The 15,979-nt window shown below is 57.7% G+C and overlaps 5 protein-coding genes across 9 annotated transcripts in view; 4 read left to right on the top strand and 1 right to left on the bottom strand.

Annotated features, from left to right (window-relative positions):
• The window catches only part of UBAP2 (ubiquitin associated protein 2), a 175,699-nt gene that overhangs the window by 92,165 nt on the left and 67,555 nt on the right, over nt 1-15,979 (bottom strand). The gene's annotated exons all lie outside the window — the stretch shown is intronic.
• LOC125320083 (interferon-like) lies at nt 2,294-2,940 on the top strand. Its single transcript, XM_048292065.1, has one exon. The coding sequence runs from the start codon at nt 2,294-2,296 to the stop codon at nt 2,864-2,866; it is 573 nt and encodes a 190-aa protein (XP_048148022.1). The 3' UTR covers nt 2,867-2,940.
• On the top strand, nt 6,354-7,000 carry LOC125320087 (interferon-like). The gene has a single exon (XM_048292070.1). The coding sequence runs from the start codon at nt 6,354-6,356 to the stop codon at nt 6,924-6,926; it is 573 nt and encodes a 190-aa protein (XP_048148027.1). The 3' UTR covers nt 6,927-7,000.
• On the top strand, nt 10,414-11,060 carry LOC125320086 (interferon-like). The gene has a single exon (XM_048292068.1). The coding sequence runs from the start codon at nt 10,414-10,416 to the stop codon at nt 10,984-10,986; it is 573 nt and encodes a 190-aa protein (XP_048148025.1). The 3' UTR covers nt 10,987-11,060.
• On the top strand, nt 14,474-15,120 carry LOC125320093 (interferon-like). Its single transcript, XM_048292076.1, has one exon. It carries the CDS (start codon nt 14,474-14,476, stop codon nt 15,044-15,046), a length of 573 nt encoding a protein of 190 aa, XP_048148033.1. The 3' UTR covers nt 15,047-15,120.

Below are 15,979 nucleotides of genomic sequence, written 5' to 3'. Positions count from 1 at the left end.
CCTTCTGCAACTTGGGCAGTGTGGCTGGAGCACTCGCACTGAAGAGGGACGCACAGACGTTGCTGAGAACCTCAGCGTTCTCTTTGCCCAGGACGGCCACGTCTCCCCTTTCCTTACGCACATTATCGCTAACATTCTTTTGCTTGCAAGAGATCTAGCGAAGCCTGCCCTCCCACCCTTGACAGCCCTGGCCAGACTCAGTTCCAAAGGGGCCTTGGCAAGCCTAACCTTGTCTCTAGCTTACCGTACCCTTTCCCTGTGTTCCTTTCAGGCCACCTGTCCTCCTTCCCGCTTCCTGAAACTTTCTCTTTTTGATCACAGTTTGCCCAGCAGCTCCCTAGCCATCCGTGGATGCCTCCTGGCGTTTTCGCACCAGTTCCCCCTGCTTCAAATGCATCACTCCTCAGCTTGGAGGAAGGGGATCCTTGAAACTCAGCCACATCCTGGGGCCCCTCTGTCCTCCAGGCCTCTATCATCTGGCACTCTGTCAAGTACATCCTGAAGAGCCCAAAGTCTGCTCTCTCAAGTCCGGGCCAGGGAGTTCACTGGCTGACCGGCTCACTATCCCGAGGATCTCCTACTCCAACATCCCGTGGTCACTGCAGCCAAGGCTGCCTTGGAGCATCGTATTCCCCACCAGCTCCTCCTACTGGTGAGCACACGGCCTCTGTCCTTGCTGGCTCCTCAGTCACTTGCGCAAGGGACTTGTCACTGACACATTCCAGAAACCTCCCACGTGGCCGGAGTCCTGCCACGTTGCCTCTCCAAAAGATATCGCTGTGCTTCAAAACCCCACTGAGGCCCAGGGCTTGCAAACGCAAAACCACTACCATCCGGCTATACGGGGCTTCGTCCACTCCATCCTCCCGGCTCGATGGGCCTGTACCGGACCCCAGCCACTCCAACATCCCGTGTCTCTGGTTCCCCCTTAACCTGGACCCACAAGCTCTCCAATGGCTCCTCGTCCTAACCCAGGAACATTTCCATACTTTCCACTTGCTCACTGAAACACACACAGCTAAACCCCGCCTCGCCTCCACACCCTCTTTTCCCAGGCGTCTAAAACCTTCCAATCCAATGCCCCACTCATAGGAGCAATCCCACAATGTCTCCACGAGGCCAGGGAGATCATGCCCACGCAGGCATGCCTACGCCCTCAACTCCTCTTCGTTCTTCCCCATATTACGTGTGTTTGTGCAAAGGCATCTGAAACTACTGCCAAGTCTTCTCTACTTCACTTGAACGGGCCGGGCCCAGCTCCCTCAGCCTTTCTCACAAGTGATGCGCTCTGGTCCCCTCTGCGTCTACAGGGCCGGCCAGCCCCTCCAAGATCTCCACACCTCCCATGGACTAAAGAGCCCGGAACAGGACACCACTGCTCCGGGGCAGGGCTCTGGCAATCCCAAAACACAACACATTTTGCCGCACGGGGGACAGTCTCATTTTGTTCTCTGCCTGCCGCCTCCACCAAAGCAGGGAAAACACAACCATGCCCTCACTCTGGGGCCAAACACATGGGACAACAGACACAGAGCAAGCAACACAGCAGCACCAAAGCTCCTCCTTTCTTCCTAATCCTTCTTCACTCAAGCCTATTTTTTAATGTCTTGTTGCCCTGCCTCCTCAGCTTCCAAGACTGCAGCGAGGCCCCCTCCATGCAAGAACACCTCCAGGCCTCCAACGCTCACACCCACACACACGCCCTTGTTCACTGCCACTGCCCCCGGGCCCTTGCTGCAAGAGGGGCATCCCCAGGCCCGGCCCACTGACGTCACTGCTCATCCCTTGCAAGCACAAAAGGAAAACACTGCCTAAGAGGAAAATAAAGGCAAGCCACAAAGTGAAAGGAAAAGTGACCACAGCCACCACCAGGGCATTGCAGGTGGAAAAGACGCTTGGGCACAAAGAGAAACTTCAGCTGCACAGCACAGGCCCTGCAGCTGGCCCCGCAGCTGACCAAGAACACCCAACAACCCTCCCTGACACAGCTGACCCGACGCCTCCGACCCAGCGCTTTCATAACCCCACTCACCCACTACTGCCACCCCACTGCCACCACAGTCCCCAACCACGGACACCCCAACAAACCACTGCCCCGAGACCACCACAGCCACCAGCCCTGACTGGAAACCACGGGCAGAAACTCCCAGCAATCAGAAAGCGATGAAGGGAAAGCTGCCGCGATACAAAGCCGCACACCCGGCAGCACCCCAAGCACAGCCACCGCCAGCACCAGCGCCGAGCCTCACCAGCCTCCTGCCCAGCACCACCCCACAGCACCCACAGACCCACCATGGCTGCGCCCAACGCCCCACAGCCACGCCTGCCGCACGCCGCCCCGGCACTCCTGCTCCTCCTCACGGCTCTCGCCACCACCCTCGCCTGCCAACAGCTCTGGACACACGACGACACCTTCCCCAGCGACGCACTCCGCCTCCTCCAGGACGTGGCTCCCAGCTACGCACAGCCCTGCCACCTCCAAGAGCCGCCCTTCTTCCCCGACACCCTGCTCCACAGCAACCTCCGCCCGCACCAAGCCGCCGCCACCGCCCTACGCATCCTCCAGCACCTCTTCCGCACCCTCGGCACCAACAGCACCCGCCAGCACTGGCACAGCCAGGCTCGCAACGACCTCCTCAACAAACTCCAGCACCACATCCACCAACTCGAGCAATGCCTCCCTGACAACGCCACGCTCTTCAAAGGACCACGCAACCCGCTGCTCACCATCAACAAGTACTTCAGGGACATCCACCTCTTCCTCCACGCCCACAACCACAGCGCCTGCGCCTGGGACCACGTCCGCCTCGAAGCTCGCACCTCTTTACAGCACCTCCACAACCTCACCCGCACCATGCGCCGCTAGCGCAAACACCCACCCCCACACACCGACCCACATCCACGTGCCTCCCGCCACGCTCCCACACCGACGCCCCAAACCCACCCCCGTGCCTCACGCCTCCCCTCTCCTGGGACAACAGACACGGCTGCAACAACCGCACGGCACCCGCAGCCTGCTACCGCTGCGCCTCCATTCATACAGCCTCTCCCATCGATTTGGACAAAGGACTCTCTCTACTTATTTATTCATTTATTTATTTATTTATTTATTCACTTATTTATGCCACTGAAAATAAAGACCTCTGACAAAACACTTGCCGCTGCCTCTCGTCTCACTAACTCTGCAAACTCAGCCTTTCGGCCGGCGGAAAGCCACCTCTACTCAACACCTACTCCTCTACTCCCAGCCCGGCTCCAGAAAGGGCTCCGCACAGCCCCTACCCACTCTTCTCACTGCCACCTGCCCAAGCAGGTTTGTGCAGCAACCTCTTTGGAAAAACATTCCCAGCATTTGCCCAACACCACAGAACCACAAAAATAAAGACAGGAGACGGCTGGAAAGCACCACTGCAGCTCATCTGCTTTATCCACAGAGTGCTCCATCCATCCATCCATCCATCCAATCCATCCATCCAATCCATCCATCCAATCCATCCAATCCATGGCTCTCTGACTTAGAGAGAAGGACGTTGTGCGGGACGGCGTCAAACACTTTGCACAAGTCCAGGCAGACCAGGTCACGCGCTCTGCCCCCATCCACCAACGCTGTAGCCCTACCCACAGATGGTTACCAAAATTGCCAGGAATGGCAACTTTCCCCTTTGGAAAGCCACGCTGCCTGTTACCTATCACCTCTTTGCTTTCCAGACGCCTCAGCTGAGGTTCCAGCAGAAGCAGTGCCATCGTCTTGCCTGGCACGGAGGTCAGACCGACTGCTTCGTATTCCCGTGCTCTTCTGCTCTCCCCGTTTTAAAAACAAGGGCTATACTTCCCCTCCTCCACAGGTATCAGGGACTTCAGCTGACAAGACACCATTTTTCAAATATGATCCAGGCTGGCCTAGCAACTCCATCTGACAGTTCCCTAAGGACCCGCTAATGAATCTCTTCATGTCCCACGGACTTGCGCATGTTCAGGTTCCTAAGATGGTCTCAAACCTCAGCCTCTCCTACAGTGGCCTTGGGCTCTTCATTCTTCACGCAGGGCTCCCTGCATTTGCCTTCTGCAACTTGGGCAGTGTGGCTGGAGCACTCGCACTGAAGAGGGACGCACAGACGTTGCTGAGAACCTCAGCGTTCTCTTTGCCCAGGACGGCCACGTCTCCCCTTTCCTTACGCACATTATCGCTAACATTCTTTTGCTTGCAAGAGATCTAGCGAAGCCTGCCCTCCCACCCTTGACAGCCCTGGCCAGACTCAGTTCCAAAGGGGCCTTGGCAAGCCTAACCTTGTCTCTAGCTTACCGTACCCTTTCCCTGTGTTCCTTTCAGGCCACCTGTCCTCCTTCCCGCTTCCTGAAACTTTCTCTTTTTGATCACAGTTTGCCCAGCAGCTCCCTAGCCATCCGTGGATGCCTCCTGGCGTTTTCGCACCAGTTCCCCCTGCTTCAAATGCATCACTCCTCAGCTTGGAGGAAGGGGATCCTTGAAACTCAGCCACATCCTGGGGCCCCTCTGTCCTCCAGGCCTCTATCATCTGGCACTCTGTCAAGTACATCCTTGAAGAGCCCAAAGTCTGCTCTCTCAAGTCCGGGCCAGGGAGTTCACTGGCTGACCGGCTCACTATCCCGAGGATCTCCTACTCCAACATCCCGTGGTCACTGCAGCCAAGGCTGCCTTGGAGCATCGTATTCCCCACCAGCTCCTCCTACTGGTGAGCACACGGCCTCTGTCCTTGCTGGCTCCTCAGTCACTTGCGCAAGGGACTTGTCACTGACACATTCCAGAAACCTCCCACGTGGCCGGAGTCCTGCCACGTTGCCTCTCCAAAAGATATCGCTGTGCTTCAAAACCCCACTGAGGCCCAGGGCTTGCAAACGCAAAACCACTACCATCCGGCTATACGGGGCTTCGTCCACTCCATCCTCCCGGCTCGATGGGCCTGTACCGGACCCCAGCCACTCCAACATCCCGTGTCTCTGGTTCCCCCTTAACCTGGACCCACAAGCTCTCCAATGGCTCCTCGTCCTAACCCAGGAACATTTCCATACTTTCCACTTGCTCACTGAAACACACACAGCTAAACCCCGCCTCGCCTCCACACCCTCTTTTCCCAGGCGTCTAAAACCTTCCAATCCAATGCCCCACTCATAGGAGCAATCCCACAATGTCTCCACGAGGCCAGGGAGATCATGCCCACGCAGGCATGCCTACGCCCTCAACTCCTCTTCGTTCTTCCCCATATTACGTGTGTTTGTGCAAAGGCATCTGAAACTACTGCCAAGTCTTCTCTACTTCACTTGAACGGGCCGGGCCCAGCTCCCTCAGCCTTTCTCACAAGTGATGCGCTCCGGTCCCCTCTGCGTCTACAGGGCCGGCCAGCCCCTCCAAGATCTCCACACCTCCCATGGACTAAAGAGCCCGGAACAGGACACCACTGCTCCGGGGCAGGGCTCTGGCAATCCCAAAACACAACACATTTTGCCGCACGGGGGACAGTCTCATTTTGTTCTCTGCCTGCCGCCTCCACCAAAGCAGGGAAAACACAACCATGCCCTCACTCTGGGGCCAAACACATGGGACAACAGACACAGAGCAAGCAACACAGCAGCACCAAAGCTCCTCCTTTCTTCCTAATCCTTCTTCACTCAAGCCTATTTTTTAATGTCTTGTTGCCCTGCCTCCTCAGCTTCCAAGACTGCAGCGAGGCCCCCTCCATGCAAGAACACCTCCAGGCCTCCAACGCTCACACCCACACACACGCCCTTGTTCACTGCCACTGCCCCCGGGCCCTTGCTGCAAGAGGGGCATCCCCAGGCCCGGCCCACTGACGTCACTGCTCATCCCTTGCAAGCACAAAAGGAAAACACTGCCTAAGAGGAAAATAAAGGCAAGCCACAAAGTGAAAGGAAAAGTGACCACAGCCACCACCAGGGCATTGCAGGTGGAAAAGACGCTTGGGCACAAAGAGAAACTTCAGCTGCACAGCACAGGCCCTGCAGCTGGCCCCGCAGCTGACCAAGAACACCCAACAACCCTCCCTGACACAGCTGACCCGACGCCTCCGACCCAGCGCTTTCATAACCCCACTCACCCACTACTGCCACCCCACTGCCACCACAGTCCCCAACCACGGACACCCCAACAAACCACTGCCCCGAGACCACCACAGCCACCAGCCCTGACTGGAAACCACGGGCAGAAACTCCCAGCAATCAGAAAGCGATGAAGGGAAAGCTGCCGCGATACAAAGCCGCACACCCGGCAGCACCCCAAGCACAGCCACCGCCAGCACCAGCGCCGAGCCTCACCAGCCTCCTGCCCAGCACCACCCCACAGCACCCACAGACCCACCATGGCTGCGCCCAACGCCCCACAGCCACGCCTGCCGCACGCCGCCCCGGCACTCCTGCTCCTCCTCACGGCTCTCGCCACCACCCTCGCCTGCCAACAGCTCTGGACACACGACGACACCTTCCCCGGCGACGCACTCCGCCTCCTCCAGGACGTGGCTCCCAGCTACGCACAGCCCTGCCACCTCCAAGAGCCGCCCTTCTTCCCCGACACCCTGCTCCACAGCAACCTCCGCCCGCACCAAGCCGCCGCCACCGCCCTACGCATCCTCCAGCACCTCTTCCGCACCCTCGGCACCAACAGCACCCGCCAGCACTGGCACAGCCAGGCTCGCAACGACCTCCTCAACAAACTCCAGCACCACATCCACCAACTCGAGCAATGCCTCCCTGACAACGCCACGCTCTTCAAAGGACCACGCAACCCGCTGCTCACCATCAACAAGTACTTCAGGGACATCCACCTCTTCCTCCACGCCCACAACCACAGCGCCTGCGCCTGGGACCACGTCCGCCTCGAAGCTCGCACCTCTTTACAGCACCTCCACAACCTCACCCGCACCATGCGCCGCTAGCGCAAACACCCACCCCCACACACCGACCCACATCCACGTGCCTCCCGCCACGCTCCCACACCGACGCCCCAAACCCACCCCCGTGCCTCACGCCTCCCCTCTCCTGGGACAACAGACACGGCTGCAACAACCGCACGGCACCCGCAGCCTGCTACCGCTGCGCCTCCATTCATACAGCCTCTCCCATCGATTTGGACAAAGGACTCTCTCTACTTATTTATTCATTTATTTATTTATTTATTTATTCACTTATTTATGCCACTGAAAATAAAGACCTCTGACAAAACACTTGCCGCTGCCTCTCGTCTCACTAACTCTGCAAACTCAGCCTTTCGGCCGGCGGAAAGCCACCTCTACTCAACACCTACTCCTCTACTCCCAGCCCGGCTCCAGAAAGGGCTCCGCACAGCCCCTACCCACTCTTCTCACTGCCACCTGCCCAAGCAGGTTTGTGCAGCAACCTCTTTGGAAAAACATTCCCAGCATTTGCCCAACACCACAGAACCACAAAAATAAAGACAGGAGACGGCTGGAAAGCACCACTGCAGCTCATCTGCTTTATCCACAGAGTGCTCCATCCATCCATCCATCCATCCAATCCATCCATCCAATCCATCCAATCCATCCATCCAATCCATGGCTCTCTGACTTAGAGAGAAGGACGTTGTGCGGGACGGCGTCAAACACTTTGCACAAGTCCAGGCAGACCAGGTCACGCGCTCTGCCCCCATCCACCAACGCTGTAGCCCTACCCACAGATGGTTACCAAAATTGCCAGGAATGGCAACTTTCCCCTTTGGAAAGCCACGCTGCCTGTTACCTATCACCTCTTTGCTTTCCAGACGCCTCAGCTGAGGTTCCAGCAGAAGCAGTGCCATCGTCTTGCCTGGCACGGAGGTCAGACCGACTGCTTCGTATTCCCGTGCTCTTCTGCTCTCCCCGTTTTAAAAACAAGGGCTATACTTCCCCTCCTCCACAGGTATCAGGGACTTCAGCTGACAAGACACCATTTTTCAAATATGATCCAGGCTGGCCTAGCAACTCCATCTGACAGTTCCCTAAGGACCCGCTAATGAATCTCTTCATGTCCCACGGACTTGCGCATGTTCAGGTTCCTAAGATGGTCTCAAACCTCAGCCTCTCCTACAGTGGCCTTGGGCTCTTCATTCTTCACGCAGGGCTCCCTGCCTTTGCCTTCTGCAACTTGGGCAGTGTGGCTGGAGCACTCGCACTGAAGAGGGACGCACAGACGTTGCTGAGAACCTCAGCGTTCTCTTTGCCCAGGACGGCCACGTCTCCCCTTTCCTTACGCACATTATCGCTAACGTTCTTTTGCTTGCAAGAGATCTAGCGAAGCCTGCCCTCCCACCCTTGACAGCCCTGGCCAGACTCAGTTCCAAAGGGGCCTTGGCAAGCCTAACCTTGTCTCTAGCTTACCGTACCCTTTCCCTGTGTTCCTTTCAGGCCACCTGTCCTCCTTCCCGCTTCCTGAAACTTTCTCTTTTTGATCACAGTTTGCCCAGCAGCTCCCTAGCCATCCGTGGATGCCTCCTGGCGTTTTCGCACCAGTTCCCCCTGCTTCAAATGCATCACTCCTCAGCTTGGAGGAAGGGGATCCTTGAAACTCAGCCACATCCTGGGGCCCCTCTGTCCTCCAGGCCTCTATCATCTGGCACTCTGTCAAGTACATCCTTGAAGAGCCCAAAGTCTGCTCTCTCAAGTCCGGGCCAGGGAGTTCACTGGCTGACCGGCTCACTATCCCGAGGATCTCCTACTCCAACATCCCGTGGTCACTGCAGCCAAGGCTGCCTTGGAGCATCGTATTCCCCACCAGCTCCTCCTACTGGTGAGCACACGGCCTCTGTCCTTGCTGGCTCCTCAGTCACTTGCGCAAGGGACTTGTCACTGACACATTCCAGAAACCTCCCACGTGGCCGGAGTCCTGCCACGTTGCCTCTCCAAAAGATATCGCTGTGCTTCAAAACCCCACTGAGGCCCAGGGCTTGCAAACGCAAAACCACTACCATCCGGCTATACGGGGCTTCGTCCACTCCATCCTCCCGGCTCGATGGGCCTGTACCGGACCCCAGCCACTCCAACATCCCGTGTCTCTGGTTCCCCCTTAACCTGGACCCACAAGCTCTCCAATGGCTCCTCGTCCTAACCCAGGAACATTTCCATACTTTCCACTTGCTCACTGAAACACACACAGCTAAACCCCGCCTCGCCTCCACACCCTCTTTTCCCAGGCGTCTAAAACCTTCCAATCCAATGCCCCACTCATAGGAGCAATCCCACAATGTCTCCACGAGGCCAGGGAGATCATGCCCACGCAGGCATGCCTACGCCCTCAACTCCTCTTCGTTCTTCCCCATATTACGTGTGTTTGTGCAAAGGCATCTGAAACTACTGCCAAGTCTTCTCTACTTCACTTGAACGGGCCGGGCCCAGCTCCCTCAGCCTTTCTCACAAGTGATGCGCTCCGGTCCCCTCTGCGTCTACAGGGCCGGCCAGCCCCTCCAAGATCTCCACACCTCCCATGGACTAAAGAGCCCGGAACAGGACACCACTGCTCCGGGGCAGGGCTCTGGCAATCCCAAAACACAACACATTTTGCCGCACGGGGGACAGTCTCATTTTGTTCTCTGCCTGCCGCCTCCACCAAAGCAGGGAAAACACAACCATGCCCTCACTCTGGGGCCAAACACATGGGACAACAGACACAGAGCAAGCAACACAGCAGCACCAAAGCTCCTCCTTTCTTCCTAATCCTTCTTCACTCAAGCCTATTTTTTAATGTCTTGTTGCCCTGCCTCCTCAGCTTCCAAGACTGCAGCGAGGCCCCCTCCATGCAAGAACACCTCCAGGCCTCCAACGCTCACACCCACACACACGCCCTTGTTCACTGCCACTGCCCCCGGGCCCTTGCTGCAAGAGGGGCATCCCCAGGCCCGGCCCACTGACGTCACTGCTCATCCCTTGCAAGCACAAAAGGAAAACACTGCCTAAGAGGAAAATAAAGGCAAGCCACAAAGTGAAAGGAAAAGTGACCACAGCCACCACCAGGGCATTGCAGGTGGAAAAGACGCTTGGGCACAAAGAGAAACTTCAGCTGCACAGCACAGGCCCTGCAGCTGGCCCCGCAGCTGACCAAGAACACCCAACAACCCTCCCTGACACAGCTGACCCGACGCCTCCGACCCAGCGCTTTCATAACCCCACTCACCCACTACTGCCACCCCACTGCCACCACAGTCCCCAACCACGGACACCCCAACAAACCACTGCCCCGAGACCACCACAGCCACCAGCCCTGACTGGAAACCACGGGCAGAAACTCCCAGCAATCAGAAAACGATGAAGGGAAAGCTGCCGCGATACAAAGCCGCACACCCGGCAGCACCCCAAGCACAGCCACCGCCAGCACCAGCGCCGAGCCTCACCAGCCTCCTGCCCAGCACCACCCCACAGCACCCACAGACCCACCATGGCTGCGCCCAACGCCCCACAGCCACGCCTGCCGCACGCCGCCCCGGCACTCCTGCTCCTCCTCACGGCTCTCGCCACCACCCTCGCCTGCCAACAGCTCTGGACACACGACGACACCTTCCCCGGCGACGCACTCCGCCTCCTCCAGGACGTGGCTCCCAGCTACGCACAGCCCTGCCACCTCCAAGAGCCGCCCTTCTTCCCCGACACCCTGCTCCACAGCAACCTCCGCCCGCACCAAGCCGCCGCCACCGCCCTACGCATCCTCCAGCACCTCTTCCGCACCCTCGGCACCAACAGCACCCGCCAGCACTGGCACAGCCAGGCTCGCAACGACCTCCTCAACAAACTCCAGCACCACATCCACCAACTCGAGCAATGCCTCCCTGACAACGCCACGCTCTTCAAAGGACCACGCAACCCGCTGCTCACCATCAACAAGTACTTCAGGGACATCCACCTCTTCCTCCACGCCCACAACCACAGCGCCTGCGCCTGGGACCACGTCCGCCTCGAAGCTCGCACCTCTTTACAGCACCTCCACAACCTCACCCGCACCATGCGCCGCTAGCGCAAACACCCACCCCCACACACCGACCCACATCCACGTGCCTCCCGCCACGCTCCCACACCGACGCCCCAAACCCACCCCCGTGCCTCACGCCTCCCCTCTCCTGGGACAACAGACACGGCTGCAACAACCGCACGGCACCCGCAGCCTGCTACCGCTGCGCCTCCATTCATACAGCCTCTCCCATCGATTTGGACAAAGGACTCTCTCTACTTATTTATTCATTTATTTATTTATTTATTTATTCACTTATTTATGCCACTGAAAATAAAGACCTCTGACAAAACACTTGCCGCTGCCTCTCGTCTCACTAACTCTGCAAACTCAGCCTTTCGGCCGGCGGAAAGCCACCTCTACTCAACACCTACTCCTCTACTCCCAGCCCGGCTCCAGAAAGGGCTCCGCACAGCCCCTACCCACTCTTCTCACTGCCACCTGCCCAAGCAGGTTTGTGCAGCAACCTCTTTGGAAAAACATTCCCAGCATTTGCCCAACACCACAGAACCACAAAAATAAAGACAGGAGACGGCTGGAAAGCACCACTGCAGCTCATCTGCTTTATCCACAGAGTGCTCCATCCATCCATCCATCCATCCAATCCATCCATCCAATCCATCCATCCAATCCATCCAATCCATGGCTCTCTGACTTAGAGAGAAGGACGTTGTGCGGGACGGCGTCAAACACTTTGCACAAGTCCAGGCAGACCAGGTCACGCGCTCTGCCCCCATCCACCAACGCTGTAGCCCTACCCACAGATGGTTACCAAAATTGCCAGGAATGGCAACTTTCCCCTTTGGAAAGCCACGCTGCCTGTTACCTATCACCTCTTTGCTTTCCAGACGCCTCAGCTGAGGTTCCAGCAGAAGCAGTGCCATCGTCTTGCCTGGCACGGAGGTCAGACCGACTGCTTCGTATTCCCGTGCTCTTCTGCTCTCCCCGTTTTAAAAACAAGGGCTATACTTCCCCTCCTCCACAGGTATCAGGGACTTCAGCTGACAAGACACCATTTTTCAAATATGATCCAGGCTGGCCTAGCAACTCCATCTGACAGTTCCCTAAGGACCCGCTAATGAATCTCTTCATGTCCCACGGACTTGCGCATGTTCAGGTTCCTAAGATGGTCTCAAACCTCAGCCTCTCCTACAGTGGCCTTGGGCTCTTCATTCTTCACGCAGGGCTCCCTGCCTTTGCCTTCTGCAACTTGGGCAGTGTGGCTGGAGCACTCGCACTGAAGAGGGACGCACAGACGTTGCTGAGAACCTCAGCGTTCTCTTTGCCCAGGACGGCCACGTCTCCCCTTTCCTTACGCACATTATCGCTAACGTTCTTTTGCTTGCAAGAGATCTAGCGAAGCCTGCCCTCCCACCCTTGACAGCCCTGGCCAGACTCAGTTCCAAAGGGGCCTTGGCAAGCCTAACCTTGTCTCTAGCTTACCGTACCCTTTCCCTGTGTTCCTTTCAGGCCACCTGTCCTCCTTCCCGCTTCCTGAAACTTTCTCTTTTTGATCACAGTTTGCCCAGCAGCTCCCTAGCCATCCGTGGATGCCTCCTGGCGTTTTCGCACCAGTTCCCCCTGCTTCAAATGCATCACTCCTCAGCTTGGAGGAAGGGGATCCTTGAAACTCAGCCACATCCTGGGGCCCCTCTGTCCTCCAGGCCTCTATCATCTGGCACTCTGTCAAGTACATCCTTGAAGAGCCCAAAGTCTGCTCTCTCAAGTCCGGGCCAGGGAGTTCACTGGCTGACCGGCTCACTATCCCGAGGATCTCCTACTCCAACATCCCGTGGTCACTGCAGCCAAGGCTGCCTTGGAGCATCGTATTCCCCACCAGCTCCTCCTACTGGTGAGCACACGGCCTCTGTCCTTGCTGGCTCCTCAGTCACTTGCGCAAGGGACTTGTCACTGACACATTCCAGAAACCTCCCACGTGGCCGGAGTCCTGCCACGTTGCCTCTCCAAAAGATATCGCTGTGCTTCAAAACCCCACTGAGGCCCAGGGCTTGCAAACGCAAAACCACTACCATCCGGCTATACGGGGCTTCGTCCACTCCATCCTCCCGGCTCGATGGGCCTGTACCGGACCCCAGCCACTCCAACATCCCGTGTCTCTGGTTCCCCCTTAACCTGGACCCACAAGCTCTCCAATGGCTCCTCGTCCTAACCCAGGAACATTTCCATACTTTCCACTTGCTCACTGAAACACACACAGCTAAACCCCGCCTCGCCTCCACACCCTCTTTTCCCAGGCGTCTAAAACCTTCCAATCCAATGCCCCACTCATAGGAGCAATCCCACAATGTCTCCACGAGGCCAGGGAGATCATGCCCACACAGGCATGCCTACGCCCTCAACTCCTCTTCGTTCTTCCCCATATTACGTGTGTTTGTGCAAAGGCATCTGAAACTACTGCCAAGTCTTCTCTACTTCACTTGAACGGGCCGGGCCCAGCTCCCTCAGCCTTTCTCACAAGTGATGCGCTCCGGTCCCCTCTGCGTCTACAGGGCCGGCCAGCCCCTCCAAGATCTCCACACCTCCCATGGACTAAAGAGCCCGGAACAGGACACCACTGCTCCGGGGCAGGGCTCTGGCAATCCCAAAACACAACACATTTTGCCGCACGGGGGACAGTCTCATTTTGTTCTCTGCCTGCCGCCTCCACCAAAGCAGGGAAAACACAACCATGCCCTCACTCTGGGGCCAAACACATGGGACAACAGACACAGAGCAAGCAACACAGCAGCACCAAAGCTCCTCCTTTCTTCCTAATCCTTCTTCACTCAAGCCTATTTTTTAATGTCTTGTTGCCCTGCCTCCTCAGCTTCCAAGACTGCAGCGAGGCCCCCTCCATGCAAGAACACCTCCAGGCCTCCAACGCTCACACCCACACACACGCCCTTGTTCACTGCCACTGCCCCCGGGCCCTTGCTGCAAGAGGGGCATCCCCAGGCCCGGCCCACTGACGTCACTGCTCATCCCTTGCAAGCACAAAAGGAAAACACTGCCTAAGAGGAAAATAAAGGCAAGCCACAAAGTGAAAGGAAAAGTGACCACAGCCACCACCAGGGCATTGCAGGTGGAAAAGACGCTTGGGCACAAAGAGAAACTTCAGCTGCACAGCACAGGCCCTGCAGCTGGCCCCGCAGCTGACCAAGAACACCCAACAACCCTCCCTGACACAGCTGACCCGACGCCTCCGACCCAGCGCTTTCATAACCCCACTCACCCACTACTGCCACCCCACTGCCACCACAGTCCCCAACCACGGACACCCCAACAAACCACTGCCCCGAGACCACCACAGCCACTAGCCCTGACTGGAAACCACGGGCAGAAACTCCCAGCAATCAGAAAGCGATGAAGGGAAAGCTGCCGCGATACAAAGCCGCACACCCGGCAGCACCCCAAGCACAGCCACCGCCAGCACCAGCGCCGAGCCTCACCAGCCTCCTGCCCAGCACCACCCCACAGCACCCACAGACCCACCATGGCTGCGCCCAACGCCCCACAGCCACGCCTGCCGCACGCCGCCCCGGCACTCCTGCTCCTCCTCACGGCTCTCGCCACCACCCTCGCCTGCCAACAGCTCTGGACACACGACGACACCTTCCCCGGCGACGCACTCCGCCTCCTCCAGGACGTGGCTCCCAGCTACGCACAGCCCTGCCACCTCCAAGAGCCGCCCTTCTTCCCCGACACCCTGCTCCACAGCAACCTCCGCCCGCACCAAGCCGCCGCCACCGCCCTACGCATCCTCCAGCACCTCTTCCGCACCCTCGGCACCAACAGCACCCGCCAGCACTGGCACAGCCAGGCTCGCAACGACCTCCTCAACAAACTCCAGCACCACATCCACCAACTCGAGCAATGCCTCCCTGACAACGCCACGCTCTTCAAAGGACCACGCAACCCGCTGCTCACCATCAACAAGTACTTCAGGGACATCCACCTCTTCCTCCACGCCCACAACCACAGCGCCTGCGCCTGGGACCACATCCGCCTCGAAGCTCGCACCTCTTTACAGCACCTCCACAACCTCACCCGCACCATGCGCCGCTAGCGCAAACACCCACCCCCACACACCGACCCACATCCACGTGCCTCCCGCCACGCTCCCACACCGACGCCCCAAACCCACCCCCGTGCCTCACGCCTCCCCTCTCCTGGGACAACAGACACGGCTGCAACAACCGCACGGCACCCGCAGCCTGCTACCGCTGCGCCTCCATTCATACAGCCTCTCCCATCGATTTGGACAAAGGACTCTCTCTACTTATTTATTCATTTATTTATTTATTTATTTATTCACTTATTTATGCCACTGAAAATAAAGACCTCTGACAAAACACTTGCCGCTGCCTCTCGTCTCACTAACTCTGCAAACTCAGCCTTTCAGCCGGCGGAAAGCCACCTCTACTCAACACCTACTCCTCTACTCCCAGCCCGGCTCCAGAAAGGGCTCCGCACAGCCCCTACCCACTCTTCTCACTGCCACCTGCCCAAGCAGGTTTGTGCAGCAACCTCTTTGGAAAAACATTCCCAGCATTTGCCCAACACCACAGAACCACAAAAATAAAGACAGGAGACGGCTGGAAAGCACCACTGCAGCTCATCTGCTTTATCCACAGAGTGCTCCATCCATCCATCCATCCATCCAATCCATCCATCCAATCCATCCAATCCATCCATCCAATCCATGGCTCTCTGACTTAGAGAGAAGGACGTTGTGCGGGACGGCGTCAAACACTTTGCACAAGTCCAGGCAGACCAGGTCACGCGCTCTGCCCCCATCCACCAACGCTGTAGCCCTACCCACAGATGGTTACCAAAATTGCCAGGAATGGCAACTTTCCCCTTTGGAAAGCCACGCTGCCTGTTACCTATCACCTCTTTGCTTTCCAGACGCCTCAGCTGAGGTTCCAGCAGAAGCAGTGCCATCGTCTTGCCTGGCACGGAGGTCAGACCGACTGCTTCGTATTCCCGTGCTCTTCTG

Source organism: Corvus hawaiiensis, chromosome Z (assembly GCF_020740725.1).
Source record: "Corvus hawaiiensis isolate bCorHaw1 chromosome Z, bCorHaw1.pri.cur, whole genome shotgun sequence".
Classification (NCBI taxonomy): domain Eukaryota; kingdom Metazoa; phylum Chordata; class Aves; order Passeriformes; family Corvidae; genus Corvus; species Corvus hawaiiensis.
Note: the sequence above shows the minus strand (reverse complement) of the source record. Positions and strands in the feature narration are given on the sequence as shown.

Excerpts from the sequence above, each read along its gene's own strand:
- LOC125320093 (XM_048292076.1), top strand. The coding sequence starts at position 14,474 with ATGGCTGCGCCCAACGCCCCACAGCCACGCCTGCCGCACGCCGCCCCG.
- LOC125320083 (XM_048292065.1), top strand. The coding sequence starts at position 2,294 with ATGGCTGCGCCCAACGCCCCACAGCCACGCCTGCCGCACGCCGCCCCG.
- LOC125320086 (XM_048292068.1), top strand. The coding sequence starts at position 10,414 with ATGGCTGCGCCCAACGCCCCACAGCCACGCCTGCCGCACGCCGCCCCG.
- LOC125320087 (XM_048292070.1), top strand. The coding sequence starts at position 6,354 with ATGGCTGCGCCCAACGCCCCACAGCCACGCCTGCCGCACGCCGCCCCG.